This window comes from Pongo abelii, chromosome 12 (assembly GCF_028885655.2).
Source record: "Pongo abelii isolate AG06213 chromosome 12, NHGRI_mPonAbe1-v2.0_pri, whole genome shotgun sequence".
In the NCBI taxonomy this organism is placed as follows: domain Eukaryota; kingdom Metazoa; phylum Chordata; class Mammalia; order Primates; family Hominidae; genus Pongo; species Pongo abelii.
In genome coordinates, this window is record NC_071997.2 from 71,737,583 (window position 1) to 71,756,120 (window position 18,538).

The 18,538-nt window shown below is 45.1% G+C and overlaps 1 protein-coding gene across 1 annotated transcript; it reads left to right on the forward strand.

The window, feature by feature from the left end:
• The first annotated feature begins 232 nt into the window (after positions 1-232).
• On the forward strand, positions 233-664 carry LOC100438205 (interferon-induced transmembrane protein 3-like). The gene has a single exon (XM_054547535.1). The coding sequence runs from the start codon at positions 233-235 to the stop codon at positions 662-664; it is 432 nt and encodes a 143-aa protein (XP_054403510.1).
• Positions 665-18,538: the final 17,874 nt, after the last annotated feature.

Below are 18,538 nucleotides of genomic sequence, written 5' to 3' on the forward strand. Positions count from 1 at the left end.
ATTACAGGCATGAGCCACTGTGCCCGGCCTCATCCATCTACTTTCTAGATTCCAAAATTGTATTGACATCTCTCGTATTCTCTTATCACTGCTCTTGTTTTCTCTGTTCCATAGGTTTATGCATTTTAAACTCTTTGTTGTCATTTTAGTGAGAATTCAAGAGGAAACAGAAATAAAAGCAGCTGAAGAACCATCCCACCATCCCGACCACAACTGATCTTCCCTGGACACCATGAACCACGCTGTCCAAACCGTCTTCACTCCCGCCAACACCAGCCACCCCCTCAACTATGAAATGCTCAAGGAGAAGCATGAGGTGGCTGTGCTGAGGGTGCCCCACAACCCTGCTCCCCCGACATCCACCGTGATCCACATCCACAGTGAGACCACTGTGCCCGACCATGTCGTTTGGTCCCTGTTCAACACCCTCTTCATGAACTGGTGCTACCTGGGCTTCATAGCATTCACCTACTCCATGAAGTCTAGGGACAGGAAGATGGTTGGTGACCTGACCGGGGCCCAGGCCTACGCCTCCACCACCAAGTGCCTGAACGTTTGCACCCTCATCCTGGGCATCCATGTGACCACAACACTCATCATCCTTTTCACCAGTAGTTCTATGATAATATTCCAAGCAATTTCTCAAGTGATAAAGAATCCCTAAGGCCAGCAGTAGCGCCCAGGTACTTGCCGTCCATTGCAGGCCCTGCACCCTGGGCCTGAGTTCTGTATCAGCCCTTTATTCTCACACACTTTTCTACAATGGCATTCAATAAAGTGCACGTGTTCCTGGAAAAAAGAAGGAAAGAAAGAAATGCAGCTGTTTAGTCCTCCACATTCAGCCCAGAGGTCTTTATACTCTGAACCCATTTCAGCCAGACTTTTATCCCTGCCACTTTGCTGAAACTGTTCTTATCAAGGTCAAAACTTTGCCTAATCCACTGGTCAATTCTCAAGCCTTATCTTACTTAAATTCTCAGTAGGATTTGATATGATTAATCCCTTCTCCTTGAATCCCTCTCTGTCTTTCCTGCCGTCTCTCGGTATCTTTTTCTGGCATCTCTTTCTCACCTCTAACTGTTGTGTGCCCTCGGGCTCAGTTCTTTTCTTCTCTACTTACATTCTCTTGGGTGACATGCGGTCATGTGGGTTTAAATACCATCTGTTTGCCAATATCTATTGGCTCTCCATATCCGTGGGTTCTGCATATATGGAGTCAACCAACTGTGGATCAAAAATATTCAGAAAAAAAAGTGTTTGTACTGAACATGTACAGACTTTTCTTGTCATTATAGCAAGAATAACAATTAAACAATAAAGTATAACAACTATTTACATAGCATTTGCATTGTATTAGGTACCATATCAGTAATTTAGCTATGATTTGAAGTACACAAGCCAGATGCAGTGGCTCATGCCTGTAATCCCAGCACTCTGGGAGGCTGAGGCGGGTGGATCACTTGAGGTCAGGAGTTCAAGACCAGCCTGGCCAACATGGCAAAACTCTGTCTCTACTAAAAATACAAAAGTTAGCTGGGCATGATGACATACACCTGTAGTCTCAGCTACTTGGGAGGCTGAGGCAGGAGAATAACTTGAACCCAGGAGGTGGAGGTTGCAGTGAGCTGAGATTGCACCACTATACTCCAGCCTGGGTGACAGAGTGAGACTTTGTCTCAAAAAAAAAAAAAAAAAAAAGAAAGTACACAGGAGAATATGCATTGGTTATACACAAATACTACACCATTTTTTTTTTAATTTTTGAGACTGTCACCCAGGGCGGAGAACAGTGGTGCAATCATGGCTCACTGCAGCTTTGACATGTCTGGCTCAAGCAATCCTCTTGCCTCAGCCTCCTAAGTAGCTGGAACTACAGGCGTGAGCCACCACACTGGGCTAATTTTTGTATTTTTCATAGAGATGGAGTTCCACCATATTGCCTAGGCTGGTCTCTAACCCCTGGGCTCAAGTGATCCTCCCACCTCGGATTCCCAAAATGCTGGGATTACCAGGTGTGATGAGCCACTGCACCTGGCCTACTACACCATTTTGTATCAGGAACTTGAGCATCTGTGGATTTTGGTATCCCCAGGAGGTCCTGGAACCAATCCCCCTGGATAACACAGTCAACTGTACATATCTTCAGCTCCAACCTCTGCAACACCCTGGAGCTTCATACTTGCATATGTTTACCCATCTATCTGAGACTCCCCATTGGAAGTCCAATAAGTGTCTCAAATTGGATCTCTTCAACATAGAGCCTGCTTTTATCCTTCAAATCTCCTACCTCAGTCTTCTCCATTTCAGTATGTACTACGAAGATTCACCTAGATTTTGCTCGGGTTGAACACCCAGGGGTCATCCTTTGTTAGGCTATTCCCCTGACACCTACATTAATCCAACCACATCATCCAATTTCATCTCCAAAATATATCTTGGTTGATCAGGCACAATGACTCACGTCCATAATCCCAGCACTTTGGGAGGCTGAGGTGGGCAGATCATTTGAGTCCAGGAGTTCAAGATCAGCCTGGGCAACATAGTGAGACCCTAAAAAATAATAATAAAAACAAAAACAAACAAAAAAAAAACCAGCAAAAAGAAATCCAAAACATATCTTGGTCAAACGACTTCTCTTCTCACCATGTCCTCTGCTGCTCCCCTAGTCCAAGTCACCCCTCTCTTACCTGGACTCCTGTCATGGCTGCCTGTCTTCTGGTTTTTCTGCCATCATTATTGCTCCTTTCCCATGCCTGCAGTCTACTTTCTGCATAGCAGTGAGAGTGCTATTTATTTATTTCTTTAGTTAGTTATCATTTTAGAGACAGGGCCCTGCTTTGTTGCCCGGGCTGGAGTTCAGTGGTGTAATCAAAGCTCACTGCAGCCTCAAATTCCTGGGCTCAATCCTCCTGCCTCAGCCTTCTGAGTAGCTGGGACCACAGGCGTGAGCCACCGTGCCTGGCTGAGAGTGCTCTTTACAAAGAGCAAGTCAGCCAGGTCACCCCTACTCACAGCCATCCAATGGCATCCATCACACTCTGGATGAAACCACCTGCTTACCAATGCCTACAAGGCTTAACAAAGACAGGTCCCCACCTCCCTCTTAACCTCACTCTCACACTGTTCTGGTCACACCAGCCTTTGTGCTTTTCCTTGACATGCCCAGCTCAGCCCTGCCTCAGATCTTTATGTTTCTTCTTTTGCCTGATGTTTTCCTTGCAGATCTTTATGTCATTCACATATGTGCTTAAATGCCATCTCCTCAAAGAAGTCTTCTCGGCGATCCCACCCAAAAAAAGCTCCTTTTGTCATCAGTCTCCACCTCCTTAGATAGCTACCTGCTTCTGGCTGGGTGCAGTGGCTCACGCCTGTAATCCCAGCACTTTGGGAGGCTGAGGCAGATGGATCACTTGAGGTCAGGAGTTCGAGATCAGCCTGGCCAACATGGTGAAACCCTGTCTCTACTAAAAATACAAAAATTAGCCAAGCTTGGTGGCAGGTGCCTGTAATCCCAGCTACTAGGGAGGCTGAGGCAGGAGAATCACTTGAACCCAGGAGGTGGAGGTTGCAGTGAGCTGAGATCGCACCACTGCACTCCAGCCTGGGTGACAGAGCGAGACTCTGTCTCAAAAACAAAAGAAAAGAAAGGGAAGGAAAAGAAAAGAAAAGAAAAGAAAAGAAAAGAAAACAAACAAGATAGCTCCCTGCTTCCTTGAGGTCTTCATTCCCCCGGAGATGGCTCCTCCAGGTAATGACCACCGTGGCCATTGCCAGGGAAAGGGTGTCATCATGACACCAGGTGCTGAATACCCCACCAGAGAGGATGAGTGCCTAGAAAATCAATGTGGCACTTTTTTTGTATCCTGAGTTTATAAAGCGGAACTCACACCTCCTGACTAAGAGAGCTCTGTGGTCAGAGTACATGTCCTCCCTATTTTATTTTATTTTTACCATTGTCTGATGTGAATTGGCCAGAGTGGGTAAGACAGAGGAAGTGTGACCTGCCTGTATGGTAGATTTAGGGAGTGCAGAGGGACATTCTGTCGGGAAAATGTGTGTAGACTGGGAAGGCATGCCAATCAGGAAAGATCCCATAAAACTGACTTTTAAAAAAGTTTGTATAATGACTTCATCTTCTGGCTCTACTAATTCTCTTCTTGGCTTCACACTGAGATTCAGATTAAGCAGCGGTTGACTTGAGCCAACTGCAGTCAGCACTGGGGGACTTGGACATTGGTTGAGTTTGGAGAGACACCAGCTGTGGGAAGAAGGAATTTCTGCCACACTCCTATTTAGAGGGTGTACTTGTGCTTGAGGAGCAGCCAGGATTTCTCTGGGATCTTTCCTTGAGAAGGGGCTGCAAGAACCCAGATCCCTAGCCATGACCTGGCCAATGAAGGCTGTCGGGATCGGGAGGATTCAGTCCATCAGCAAACAACCTCTCAGCCAAGATGGAGAGTACAGGTATTGAGTGCAGACCACATGCCCTGCAGGTGCTATGTAATGTGTTCTACCTGTGTGATCACAGAAATCCTGGCACTGGTCCTGGGAGGGTCTATTTTGCTACATTACACCAGTCATTTAGTCATTCATGTAACAAACACTTACTATGCACATATATGTTCCAAGCATTCTTTTTCACTCCTGAAACTGTGATTACAAGGGAGAAAAAGGCCAAGTGATTGCTTTTATAGGGCTTATAGCCAGGTGGCAGGGATGCCAAGTAGACAAAAAAATACACGAGACAAGGTGATAAAAGCAGAATCATGGCCGGGCGCGGTGTCTCACTCCTGTAATCCTAGCACTTTAGGAGGCAGAGGCAGGTGGATCACATGGGTCAGGAGTTCGAGATCAGCCTGACCAACATGGAGAAACCCCATCTCTACTAAAAATACAAAAAAATAGCCAGGCGTGGTGGTGCATGCCTGTAATCCCAGCTACTCGGGAGGCTGAGGCAGAATAATTGCTTGAATCCAGGAGACGGAGGTTGCGGTGAGCCGAGAACGTGCCATCGCACTCCAGCTTGGGCAACAAGAGCAAAACTCTGCCTCTAAAAAAAAAGCAGAATCATGAGACAGGTCAGGGATTGTCCAAGTGTAGTCCACAGACCTCTGGGAGTTCCTAAGACCTTTTCAGGAGGTTCAGGAGGTTGAAACAACTGTATTTGCACAAAAATATTGATATGTTATTTGCCTTTGTCACTCTTGCGGCATAGCGGTCCTCAAATTGGCTCTCTGGGCAGGGGTCATGAATGTCACTCTAGGGAGGCGCAGCCCCAGGCCTGAGAAGAACCCCAGGGACTTAGTGTATCTGTCTCTAGGGCATCTCTCCTTGTAATGGAGCTACTAGCTGATGCCCAGGCTCTAAGGAGACAGTGCTGGCTGGTGCCACCCAACAGGAGGTTTCATCCTATTTGAATCCCAGGAAGACTCTCCTGGGGTTTCACCTCTTATTCCCACTCTTACAATCATAGGACTCGCATGAGGAGCCTGGGAAGTGAGAGCTGGGGCCATGTGTGACGGCAGCTATGAGAAGCAGAGAACTCTCAGGCCCCAGTCTGCAGCCCCAGTCCTCTCATGCCAGTGTTCAGGGCACTGAATTGTCATGACTTGGTTTCTCCTGGCAGAATCGCGGGAGGCACAAGGCTGGAAATTGGATCACTCCCCAAATGAGTTGTTGAGGCTCCACGTGACACAATGACGTTTGCTGGGCCACTCAGCAAGTTGTTCCCCCAGTAGACCTGCCTCACAGCTTGACAGTCTGTCAGCTGCGTTTACTGGGAACCCGCTAGCAATGTGAATTGGTAGGCAGTCCAAGCATTGCAGTAGCAGTTCCCAAGAGTTGTGGACTAAGTTATCTATCTATCAAATCCTGTCTGTCTGCTGACATCTGGGAAAACCAGGTGACACCCACACACCTGAGGCCTTGGCAGCAACCCAATTAAAGGCTGCAGTTTTTCTTTAGTTACTTTTTGACCTTGGAGTTTGAGAATATAGGTATTGGGCTTTGCTTCTGTTCAGACTGCATGGATGTTTCAAAGTCTAAGCGTCTGAAAATTAACATAGTCGAATGTACATACACATGCGTTACACGTGTTCCTGGGTCACTTTCAGTAGGACCTAGCTTGATCCTTGCATAGTGACTGATCACAGAGCACTCACTTATTTCCACAGGCAGAAGAAACCTGTCCAGAAAAAACCCGGAGCATACCACTGGATAAAGGTTTAAATGGGCTTTCTGCCAGTGAACTGCATTTGATAGTTATGTGGGTGCAGCCCATGGCAGGAATCCACACAGCTCACAAGAGATCTGTGGGGCCCTCGGATGTTGCAATGTCACTCTGTCTGGGTAAGTGACAGCCAGGATGTGGGATTTGGTGATTATTTTTGGTTTGGTTTGTTTCTAGCTCAGAAGAAAGACTATATATAACATTGAGAGAGGCATAACTTCCAGATTGTCAAGGTTGGTGCTAATAGTGAATGATATACTAATATATGTTACACGGAATCACAAGCTTGCAAGAGCAACGCTCATGTACAAGATGAAAGGATAAATCTTCTGTTGTGTAATGGGAAAAGAAAGCTGGCAATGTAAATGCAGTCTTAATATTTTTTTCCAGCATTGCATGTGTAATTAGGCATTCAGTGACTTCCTCGTCTAAGGAAATTTGACTTTAATGGCAGCTATATAGCTAACTATCGAAGGAGTATTTTGAAAATTCAGGGGTGAGGATGGGAAGGTATTAACTGTAAAAATGTATTATATCCTTGGCCTTCAAACAAGACAAAAGAAAACAAACAACTCCGTCAGCACCAATCTGCCATCATGTAAGCTGTGTAGACAGAAGTTAGACTCATATTCTGAGCTCTTGGAAATTAAGCCAGAAACAGAATGGTCAGATAATTTTTATCCACTAATGTGTATGTTACATTTTGATCATTTAAGATTCCCCCCTACAAAGGGCTCTGTTTCATGAATGCAATTTCATCGGTGTCTGGAAATTGCACAGTTTATGATGCAGTCTCATGATGTCTTGGGAAATGAAGGCATAACCTTGGGTAAATCCAAAGTTCATCTTTAAAAAGAGAAAGTTAGGCCGGGCGCGGTGGCTCACGTCTGTAATCCCAGCACTTTGGTAGGCCGAGGCGGGCGGATCATGAGGTCAGGAGATCGAGACCATCCTGGCTAACACGGTGAAACCCCATCTCTACTAAAAATACAAAAAATTAGCTGAGCGAGGTGGCGGGCGCCTGTAGTCCCAGCTACTGGGGGGGCTGAGGCAGGAGAATGGGGGGCAGAGCTTGCAGTGAGCCAAGATCGCGCCACTGCAGTCCGGCCTGGGTGAAAGAGCGAGGCTCCGTCTCAAAATAAATAAATAAATAAATAAATAAATAAATAAAAAGAGAAAGTTTCAAATGCAGAGTTTAACCAAAGCTGATACAATAGAGTCCCTCCCCATCCACTACCTCTCCCCACAAACTTCCAGAGAATCACAGGGCACAGCTAGGAGCAGTGACAACCTGAGCCAGCATGACTGTTCGAACTGACAGCAGTAAAAATGTTTGCTGGAAACCAGTGCAGGAAAGGGTTAGGAAATTAAAGACAGAAGCTTGAGTTTAAAGATTGGACACCACGGACAGGTCTCAAAGGCAATTGCTCACTTCCCAAGCCCCAGCTCTCCCTGCATGGTTCATCTTCAGGACAATCTTCAGAGGTCACCCTCTTAGATAGTGGCACTCGGTCACTCCCTATCATGTTTGTAGTGTAAATGGCCAGGGTCTCTACATGGTTTCAACACACAGGGCTACACAGTTTATTAGAGAAATGAATTCTTTCTTACCAATGATTTAAAAAACATTGTTTTGGGAGAAAATATATCTACTATTCTTCTCCAGGCATTTTACAGAAAATATTTTGAGCTGTCAAAAGGGGGCATCCTTGCTTTTCCAGACGAAAGAAATCATTCGAATTCGCTCTTCAGAGCAGCCTTGGTGAGAGTGGTGGGCAGCAAGAGTGCTTAGTGATTCTAAATAGCACGGGTGTGCTTAGTTAAGGCTACAGCTGAGGGTGTGGACCCCGCATAACTACAACCCTGCTGCTCATAAGCGTGGCCCTAGGCAGCAGCAGCAGCAGCACCACCACCAGCAGCAGCTGGAAGCCTGTTACAGGCGTGGGCTATCAGGCCTCAACTCGGACCTACTGGATCAGAATCAGGATTTAACAAGGTCCCAGGTGGCCAGTTGAGCATCTCCACATTCAAGATGCACAGCTTCCTAGCTGTATTTCTCAAACTTCCTCCGGGGAGGGGAGACAAGAATGTGGAGTTTGTTAAACACAGATTCCTGGGCTTGCAACTGTTACCTACTGACCCAGAATTTGCAGCAGAGAGGCCTGGTAATTTGTATATTTAACAAATGCCCCACAGGATACAAGTCATGAATGAAGTGTGAAGAACACTACGGGACACCTTTACGTTTTTGAAGGAAATATATAATGATCTAAAAAAGAAACTGCTTCTCGCAGATCAAGTTTTCCTTTTGAAAAGATGCAGTCTCCCTTTTCCTTGCCACCTTCTCTCTTAAAAACAGTGCTATCAAGAGGGAAGAGGGAAGCAGAGGATAAGTGCGAGAACAGCTCCTGGGGTGCAGCAGTAGAGGCCAATGCCTGGGGACTGTGGGAAGTGGGACGTGGCCAGCAGAGGGCAGCAAAGCACGTCCTGCATGGGGACCTGCTGTGTGCACGGTGTGGCCTGGCAGCAAGATTGGAGTGGCCTTCTGCTACTTGCTTCTGGGGCTTTCTGGAGCTGTTTGTGGACCTCAGGTCTGATACTAGGCTTGTCAAGTCAGTGGGGGGCACAGTAGACTCTGCCGGGTCTGAATGGGAGCCAGGTAAGGTCTGAGCCAGCACAGCCCAGTAGAAATACAATGCAAACTACGTAGGTTATTTAAACTTTTCTAGAGGATACATTTTTATTTATTTTGTTTATTATTATTTTTGTATAGAGAAGTAGTCTTGCTACATTGCCCAGGCTGGTCTTGAACTCCTGGCCTCAAGCAATCCTCCTGTCTTGGCCTCCCAAAGTGCTGGGATTACAGGCATGAGCCACCATGCTGGCTGAAGCTTTTTTTTTTTTTTTTGGCTGAAGCTTTTTTTTTTTTTTTTTTTTTGAGGTGGGGTCTCACCCTGTTGTCCAAGCTGGAGTGTAGTGGCATGATCATGGCTCACTGCAGCCTCAACCTCCTGAGCTCAAGCAATCCTCCTGCCTCAGCCTCCCTTTGCAGCTGGGACCACAGGCATGCACCACCATGCCCAGCTAATTTTTTGTTTTTTGTAGAGGCAACATCTTACTTTGTTGCCCAGGCTGGTGTCTAACTGCTGAGCTTAAGCAATCCTCCATCCTTGGCCTCCCAAAGTGCTAGGATTATAGGTGCGAGCCACTGTGGCCGGCCCGAAGCTACATTTTTAAAAAGTAAAAGGAAATGAGTGAAATTAATTTTTATAATACATTTTATTTAACCCAATATATCCAAAATCATTTCAACATGTAGTTAGTATTAATATTGTTAATGAAACAGTTTATATTCCATTTTCCCTCCACTAACTCTTTGAGGTTCTGTGTATATTTCAGCACATCTCAATTCTGACTAGCCACAGTTCCAGTGCTCAGTGGCCACACGTGGCTGGTGGCCACCGTATTAGACAGTACATGTCTAAGAGTATATCTAAAGCTGGGAGAGAGGGGAAATTAGGACCAGAAATGGGAAAGGATTAACGTCTGGCCTGGGGACAGATTCTGGTGTTTTTTTTGTAGTTATTGTTTTGTTTTTGAGACAGAGTCTCGCTCTGTCGCCCAGGCTGGAGTGCAGTGGTACGATCTCGGCTCACTGCAATCTCTGCCTCCCAGGTTCACGCCATTCTCCTGCCTCAGCCTCCCGAGTAGCTGGGACTACAGGTGCCTGCCACCACGCCTGGCTAATTTTTTGTATTTTAGTAGAGATGGGGTTTCACTATGTTAGCCAGGATGGTCTCAATCTCCTGAACTCGTGATCTGCCCGCCTCGGCCTCCCAAAGTGCTGGGATTACAGGTGTGAGCCACCACGCCTGGCCGATTCTGGTGTTTTTGTACATAAATAAATATTCACCAAGGAGCTACGTTTCAATTCGTTTTTTTTTGTTTTTTTTTTGAGACAGAGTCTTGCTGTGTCACCCAGGCTGGAGTGCAATGGTGTGATCACAGCTTGAGGCAGCCTTGATCCTCCTGCCTCAGCCACTCAGTTAGCTGGAACTACAGGCACATGCCCCCATGCCTGGCTAATTAAATTTTTTTTTTTTTTTTGTAGAGATGAGGTCTCCCTGTGTTGCCCAGGCTGGTCTCAAGCTCCTGGGCTCAAGCCATCCTCCTGCCTCGGCCTCCCAAAGTGCTGGGATTACAGATGTGAGCCATCGTGCCCAGCCTTCAGTTCATTATTGAGCATCTACTATATGCTAGCAGTTGGGCCAGAGGCTGGAGATACATAAGCCATCAAACCCAGTCCCTGGTGCTGAGGACCTGGGTCCAGAATAGTTGGGAGACAGCATGGAAACAGAACCTTTCAAATCCCTAAAACACCCACCACAGCAAGTCTATGGGCAGGCTCTGGGGTGGACCCTGGGACAAATTGTTAGACCCACCCTGAGGACAGACTCTGAATGATAACTAAGTCAGAGGCTTTTGTTGGATTTTATTTTTCCTTTTTCATAATCATTTCCAGATTTACTTAGAAGTTGTCTGAAATATACATTTGTCTGGAGAAAGAAAATCTGGCTGAGGTGAGAATCCCTAAGCTGGCTCTAAGCTTCCCTGAAAGGAAAGGCCAATGTATCATCAGCTAACTGTCACACAGGAATCCCTTCTGGGGCATCCCCTGGACCTTTTACCAAAGGTTGGACCCACCACATCCAAGGTCTCTTATTCCCCCATCAGTGCTGTTCTAGGTTAACGCTATTTTGGGAATGCAGTTTTCTTCATTTCAGTGTGAATTTCCTCATCTTTCTGCACAAATTGAGTGAAATCCTTGGTGCATTTTTTTTCTTAGATGGATGGAAGCTAAAAGAGAATGGAAGGCCTCCAGCTGTTTGAGGCTCTGTCCTCAACGACAATCAAAATTCTCCATCTTTTCTTGTTCTTGGCACTTTCTGATTGAAATAAGATTCCAGCATTTATCTGCACCTGCAATTTTGACAAGAAAGGAAAATTTAAAAGACAAGTGAAAGAATTCTCTGAGGGAAGTCAATGAGTCGACAGTAGTCAGACGCCTCCAAATCTCTTTTTGCATTCCTCCGTCAATTAAGCTACAGTCACATATTGGAGAGCAGAACTTAAGTCTGTGAGTAGAAATGCAAAAATGTGTGTCGATCAGTAGCTGGAACCTTCCTCTGGAGCGAGTATTACTTGGAGAGCAGCTGATGATCCATTTGGCATTGAAATGGAGAGGATTTTGAGTCAAAGAGGCCACTTTAAATTATAGATTTGAGTTTAGTTGAAGGTCACACTTATCTTGCGTGAATAAAATCTTCAGAGATTTTGGAATATACTCAGAAAATGCAGGCAATCCTGAGCACATAAGCATTTTCTTCAGGGGATAAAAGCAGTTTAATATTATTGCCCTCTGCATAATTATTGATCATATTAGCATAGGAGATACTGAAAGGGAAGGCAGAGTAACCATCTGATGGACACCTTGATTCTCGCAGCTACGACCATCAACTTGGACAGGAAGTTGCCTGGAGACCTAGGAAGATTGTAAAGGGAATTTGGTAGTGACCATTTCATTTTGGCTCAACAGATGGCAAAAATGACCCACTGAGAGGGGAAGGATTATTTAGCTAATCCTATATGACATAAATAAACTCCCACCTCTAGGAATTTGGGAATCACCCGCCAAATGTTGATTTGATTATCTGGATGTGTGTTTAACCTGATTCAAAGCTTCCTGGCAGCCAAGATGAAGAGGGAAATGTGAATTATAAACTCATCATTTGAGAGGGAGAAATGTACTCAACTTTCAAAGGAAACTAGGACATTCATAAAGAAAATTCCAAACATTAAAAACATTTGATGTGGCGGGGTGTGGTGGCTCACGCTTGTAATCCCAGCACTTTGGGAGGCTGAGGCAAGTGGATCACCTGAGGTGAGGAGTTTGAGACCAGCCTGACCAACATGATGAAACTCCGTCTCTACTAAAAATACAAAAAAATTAGCTGGGCATGGTGGCAGGAGCCTGTAATCCCAGCTACTCGGCCGGCTGGGGCAGGAGAATCACTTGAATCTGTTAGGCAGAGATTGCAGTGAGCCGAGATGGTGCCACTGCACTCCAGCCTGGGCAACAAGAGCGAAACTGTCTCAAACAAAACAAAACAAGAAACATATGATTCATAGTTGTAATATTCTTTCCAAAGGCTACCGGTTCACAATGCAGATTAATGATTAGGATTTAGGAAATTATAAATGTACTTCAGAGGTTTTTGAACCTGTTAATATGAATTAACTTGTAGAATGTCCTGATTCCTCCCCCCAACACTAATCTAAAGCCTATGTTTTTCCCCTGTCGCTTGCTGTGTTAATTGGATCACAGAGATAATTCCCCTCCCATAAAATGTAATCTCTGCAGGTTTTGGAATCTACATTCTGCTGCATTTTGCAGGATTATCTCTCAAAGGTAACAGATTAGAAGCCCTGGATGGTGAAAATAAACTGAAGTTTGTGCTGTAATCCCTTTCAGTGAGGATGGGGATGGGGTAGGCTTCCAGGTTCTAATGAATGAGAGAATGCTAGATGGGCAGTCTGTTTTTGTTTTGTTTTGTTTTGAGATGGAGTCTCACTCTGTGGCCCAGGCTGGAGTGCAGTGGCGTGATCTTGGCTCACGGCAACCTCCGCCTCCCAGGTTCAAGCAATTCTTGTGCCTCAGCCTCCTAAGTAGCTGGGATTACAGGCATGCCCCACCACGCCTGGCAAATTTTTATATTTTTAGTAGAGATGGGGTTTTGCCATGTTGGCCAGGGTGGTCTCGAACTCCTGACAGAACTCAAGACAGGTAATCTGCCTGCCTTGGCCTCCCAAAGTGCTGGGATTACAGGGGTGAGCCACTGTGCTTGGCGGCCTATAGTCTCTTTGTTCCCTCTCTCCCTTCCTTCCCTTATTTCCTTCTTTTTTTTTGATAGGATCTTACTTTGTTGCCCAGGCTGGACTGCAGTGGCGTGATCTGGGCTCACTGCAACCTCTGCCTCCCAGGCTCAAGTAATCCCCTTACGTCAGCCTCCCGAGTAGCTGGGACCACCATGTCTGGCTAGATTGGCAATCTGAACACCTGAGTCCTAGTCTCTGTATAGCCACCAGTTAGTAGTATAATTTATGGCACTATTTCTCTGAGAGTTCTCTGTGACTCAGTTTCCCCTGCAAAATTAGGAGGTAGTACTAGATCAGCATTTCTCAAAATGCAGTCCAAGAAAAGCTAGTCTCTTTTTTTTTTTTTTTTTTTTTTGAGGTGGAGTCTCACTCTGTCACCCAGTGTGGAGTGCAATGGCACCATCTCAGCTCCCTGCAACCTCCGCCTTGCTGGTTCAAGCGATTCTCCTGCCTCAGCCTCCTGAATAGCTGGGACTACAGGCGTGTGCCGTCACACCTGGGTAATTTTTGTATTTTTCGTAGAGACGGGGTTTCACTATGTTGGCCAGGCTGGTCTCGAACTCCTGACCTCGTGATTCGCCTGCCTCGGCCTCCCAAAGTGCTGGGATTACAGGCGTGAGCCACTGCGCCTGGCTGAAAAACTAGTCTTCAAAATGTTAATAGCTATTCCATGAATGAAGAACTGAAGATCAGGTACATTTGGGGAAATCTACATGCCATCATCTCGCACTAGGGCATCACAATGTCCATTAGCACATAATAGGCTCAGAGAGTCTTGAAGCAAATAAGTGCAGTTGTATGTGTGTGTATATAGAACACACAAACACACACACACACATAACATTTTTCTTCTTCTTCATTTTTTTAATGATATGAGGTCTCACTATCTTTTTTATTTTTTTGAAATGGAGTCTTGTTCTGTTGCCCAGGCTGGAGTGCAGTGGCGTGATGTTGGCTCACTGTAACTTCTGCCTCCCAGGTTCAAGCGAATCTCCTGCCTCAGCCTCCCGAGTAGCTGGGATTACAGGTGCCCACCACCACACCTGGCTAATTTTTTTGCATTTTTAGTAAAGACAGGGTTTTGCCATGTTGGTGCTGCTAGTCTCGACCTCCTGGGGGTCTCACTCTCTTGACCAGGTTGGTCTCAAACTCTTGGCTTCAAGTGATCCTCCCGTCTCGGCCTCCCAAAGTTCTGGGATTACAGGTGTGAGCCACCCTGCCTGGCCTATATATAACATTTCTTTAAACAAAGGAATTTTCAAACTTATTTTGGCTTTAGAATCCTTTTTTGGAAAGAAAACATTAACTTCCAGAATACTCTTGGTAAATGTTGAACTAGATCAGGAATTCTCAAACTTTTTGTTCTCAGGACTCTTAACGATTATTGAAGACTCAAAGAAGCTTTAATCTATGTGAATTATTCCCTTGTTATTTATCATATCATACACAATAAAGGATACATAAAAATGTTAATTAATTAAAAAAAAAAAACACACAATGTGGCCGGGCATGGTGGCTCATGCCTGTAATCCCAGCATTTTGGGAGGCTAAGACGGGCAGATCACGAGGTCAGGAGATCGAGACCATCCTGGCTAACGCGGTGAAACCCTGTCTCTACTAAAAATACAAAAAATTAGCCGAGCATGGTGGTAGGCACCTTTAGTCTCAGCTACTCGGGAGGCTGAGGCAGGAGAATGGCATGAACCTGAGAGGTGGAGCTTGCAGTGAGCGGAGATTGCGCCACTGCACTGCAGCCTGAGTGACAGAGCGAGACTCCATCCCAAACAAACAAACAAACAAACAAAACCCACAATACATGTTAATATAAATAACTTTTTTCAAAAAGTAACTATTTTCGAAAATAAAATTGAGAAGAATGGTATTGTTTTATATGTTTGCAAATATCTTTAATGTCTCATTTTGTAGATCCAGATTCTCATATCTGTTTCTGCTTTTAATCTCTTGTGAGATGTTGTTTTGCTGAAATATATGAAGAAAATCCAGCTTTATAGAGCTATAAAATTGGGAAAGGGGCCAGGCGCGGTGGCTCATGCCTGTAATCCCAGCACTTTGGGAGGCCAAGGCAGGTGAATCACCTGAGGTCAAGAGTTCGAGACCAGCCTAGCCACCATGGCAAAACCCCATCTCTACTAAAAAAAAATTAGCTGGGCATGGTGGCGGGCACTTGTAATCCTAGCCACTTGGGAAGCTGAGGCAGGAGAATCGCTTGAACCCCAGAGGTGGAAGTTGTGGTGAGTTGAGATTGCATCATTGCACTCCAGCCTGGGCGATAAGAGCAAAACTCCATCTCAAAAAAAAAAAATTTTAAAAAAATTGGGAAAAGAAGAATTCAAATAGTTTTTTTGTGTAATTGTGGGTGCACTTATTTGATACTACATCAAAATTTAATAAAGTTATAGAATGTGGAATATGAAATGTTATCAATGAACTTTTCAGGCTCTGTTCCATGAAATCCATCAGCATATCCTACACTTTGAATGGATCTTTCACTCATTCATGACTTTTTTTTTTTTTTTTTTTTTTGAGACAGAGTTTTGTTCTTGTTGTCCAGGCTGGAGTGCAATGGCATGATCTTGGGTCTCTGCAACCTCCACCTCCCAGGTTCAAGCGATTTTCCTGCCTCAGCCTCCCAAGTAGCTGGGATTACAGGCACCCACCACCATGCCCGGCTAATTTTTTGTATTTTTAGTAGAGATGGGGTTTCAACATGTTAGCCAAGCTGGTCTTAAACTCCTGACCTCAGGTGATCTGCCTACCTCAGCCTCCCAAAGTGCTGGGATTACAGGCAGGAGCCACCGTGCCTGGCCATTCATGATTTTTTTTTTTTTTGAGACGGAGTCTCATGCTGTCACCCAGGCTGGCATGCAATGGCATGATCTCGGCTAACTGCAACCTCCGCCTCCCAGACTCAAGCGATTCTCCTGCCTCAGCCTCCTGAGCAGCTGGGACTATAGGCACATGCCACCACACCCGGCTAATTTTTTGTATTTTTAGTAGAGACGGGGTTTCACCATGTTAGCCAGGATGGTCTCGATCTCCTGACCCTGTGATCCGCCCACCTCGGCCTCCCAAAGTGCTGGGATTACAGGCTGGAGCCACTGCACCCAGTCCCCATTTATGATTTTATAACATTATGTGTTCATCATTTGGAAAATATTAATTCATGGAGTTATGCAAATATTCGAATTGTGGACACATTCCATTATACAATATCATACATAAAATACCGAATATAAAATATTTAAAAATCACATTTGTTACTATCACCACAAACCTTATCCAGAAAGTTGCTAAGTATTGGGAAGCTGTTAAGCTCATTATGGCAAGGACAAATTTTCCAGACTTCAAGATTTTATTTGAAAGCTTGAGTTTTATCACTGGCAACAAATACTGTCCATTGTTTTCCTTGAGGGAACAGGTCCACTTAGTTATTTTGGAGAAAATCTATGCCTCCTACCCTAGTCTGAAGAATGACTGTCAGTTGTTCTTTCACATAAAAATAAAGTTGCCTGAAAAAAATGGCTGGTTTGGCTTTCAACTCAACAACTGCACAAGTACTTTCACTCAGTTTTCTTCTAAACTGCTCCTATGTAATAAAGAATATGATGACCACCGGTACGGTTTGGTGCCATTGCTTTGATTCATGCTAAAGTATGAGCCCTTTTGTTCACCATTGTTTTCATATCATTAGTGAAAATGTCATCAGAGTGAAAAAGCCAAATAACTTCTTAGTATTATTATGAAATAACTTTTGACCTCTCAGATGCCCCTGAAAATGTCTTGGGTACCATCAGGTCTTGGGGTCTCAAAGTGGAGTCTGTGGATGCATGGATTGCACTTTGAGAACCACTGGGCTTGATCATTTAGAAGGTCCTGCTCAGTAATTTTTTTTTTTTTTTGAGATGGAGTCTTGCTCTGTTGCCCAGGCTGGAATGCAATGGCACGATCTTGGCTTACTGCAACTTCTGCCTCCCGGGTTCAAGCAATTCTCCTGCCTCAACCTCCCAAGTAGCTGGGATTACAGGAGTGTGCCACCACATCTGGCTAATTTTTTATATTTTTAGTAGAGACAGGGTTTCGCCATGTTGGCCAGGCTGGTCTCGAATTCCTGACCTCAAGTGATCCTCCTGCCTTGGCCTCCCAAACTGCTGGGATTATAGGCATGAGCCACTGCACCCAGCCCTGCTCAGATTTAATAATCTAAAATGAGGACTAACATAGATTCATTTATAATTCCAACTCAGTCCTTCTTTGTGTGCATTTTTAGGCAGCTGTGTAGTTCATGCATTTAGTTTGTAATGGAACAAAGTATAATAAAGGCCAGTGGTGAAGAGTGTGGGCTTTGAAGCCAAAATGCTTGGATTTGAGTCCTGACTCCATCAGTTCCTAGCTATGTGACCTTGGGCAAGTTATTTAATCATAAATAATAAACATTACTTATGATTACTGACCCATGGGAAGACCCATCTCCCTGGCTATGAGTGTAAGATAGAGACTGGTCACCCTGTCCTGAGGACTGCTGAGGCCTCACAGGGGCTAGTGGTCAGCTGTTTCAGCAGCATCTCTGTATGGTTATAGCTATCCCATCCTTTTCTATCTGAGCCAGGTTGGGGCTGGGGGTTTCTATTACCTACTTCCAGAAGAGCCTTAACAAGATAAAAGTCCATGTTGTGCTATAAAAATGGCTCTTTAATGTGGCCTGGCAGATCTCTCCTTGAGTTTACAGAGAGCACCCTCCGTCTTCTTCCAGTGCAGAAGAAGATGTTGAAAAAAGCCTGTATCCTGTAGTCACTTGCTAAATCCTTGTGGTTTGATTTCTGGTCAGTTAGGACTATAAGGGCCACTGATCTCTTTGGTGAACACTGGGTAGTGGGCCACCTAAGTTAGGAGCTTCCTTGTGCTTGCCAAAGAAAAGCATTAGTTGTTTTTCTGTATTCAGAAATATTTGCAGAAACCATTTTCAACAGTCCTAAGTCCACATCCAAAGATAGTGGTGGCCTCCTCTAGTTTTTTTTTTTTTTTTTTGAGATGGAGTTTTGCTCTTGTTGCCCAGCTGGAGTGCAATGGTGCAATCTTGGCTCATTGCAGCCTCTGCCTCCTGGGTTCAAGTGATTCTCCTGCCTCAGCCTCCCGAGAAGCTGGGATTACAGGTGTGCGCCACCACACCCAGCTAATTTTTGTATTTTTAGTAGAGACGGGGTTTCACCATGTTGGCCATGATGGTCGTCTTGAACTCTTGACCTCAGGTGATCCACCTGCCTTGGCCTCCCAAAGTTCTGGGATTATAGGCGTGAGCCACCATGCCCAGCTGCCTCCTATAGTTTTTTATTCTTCCTGTCAGTTCTTCTCTTG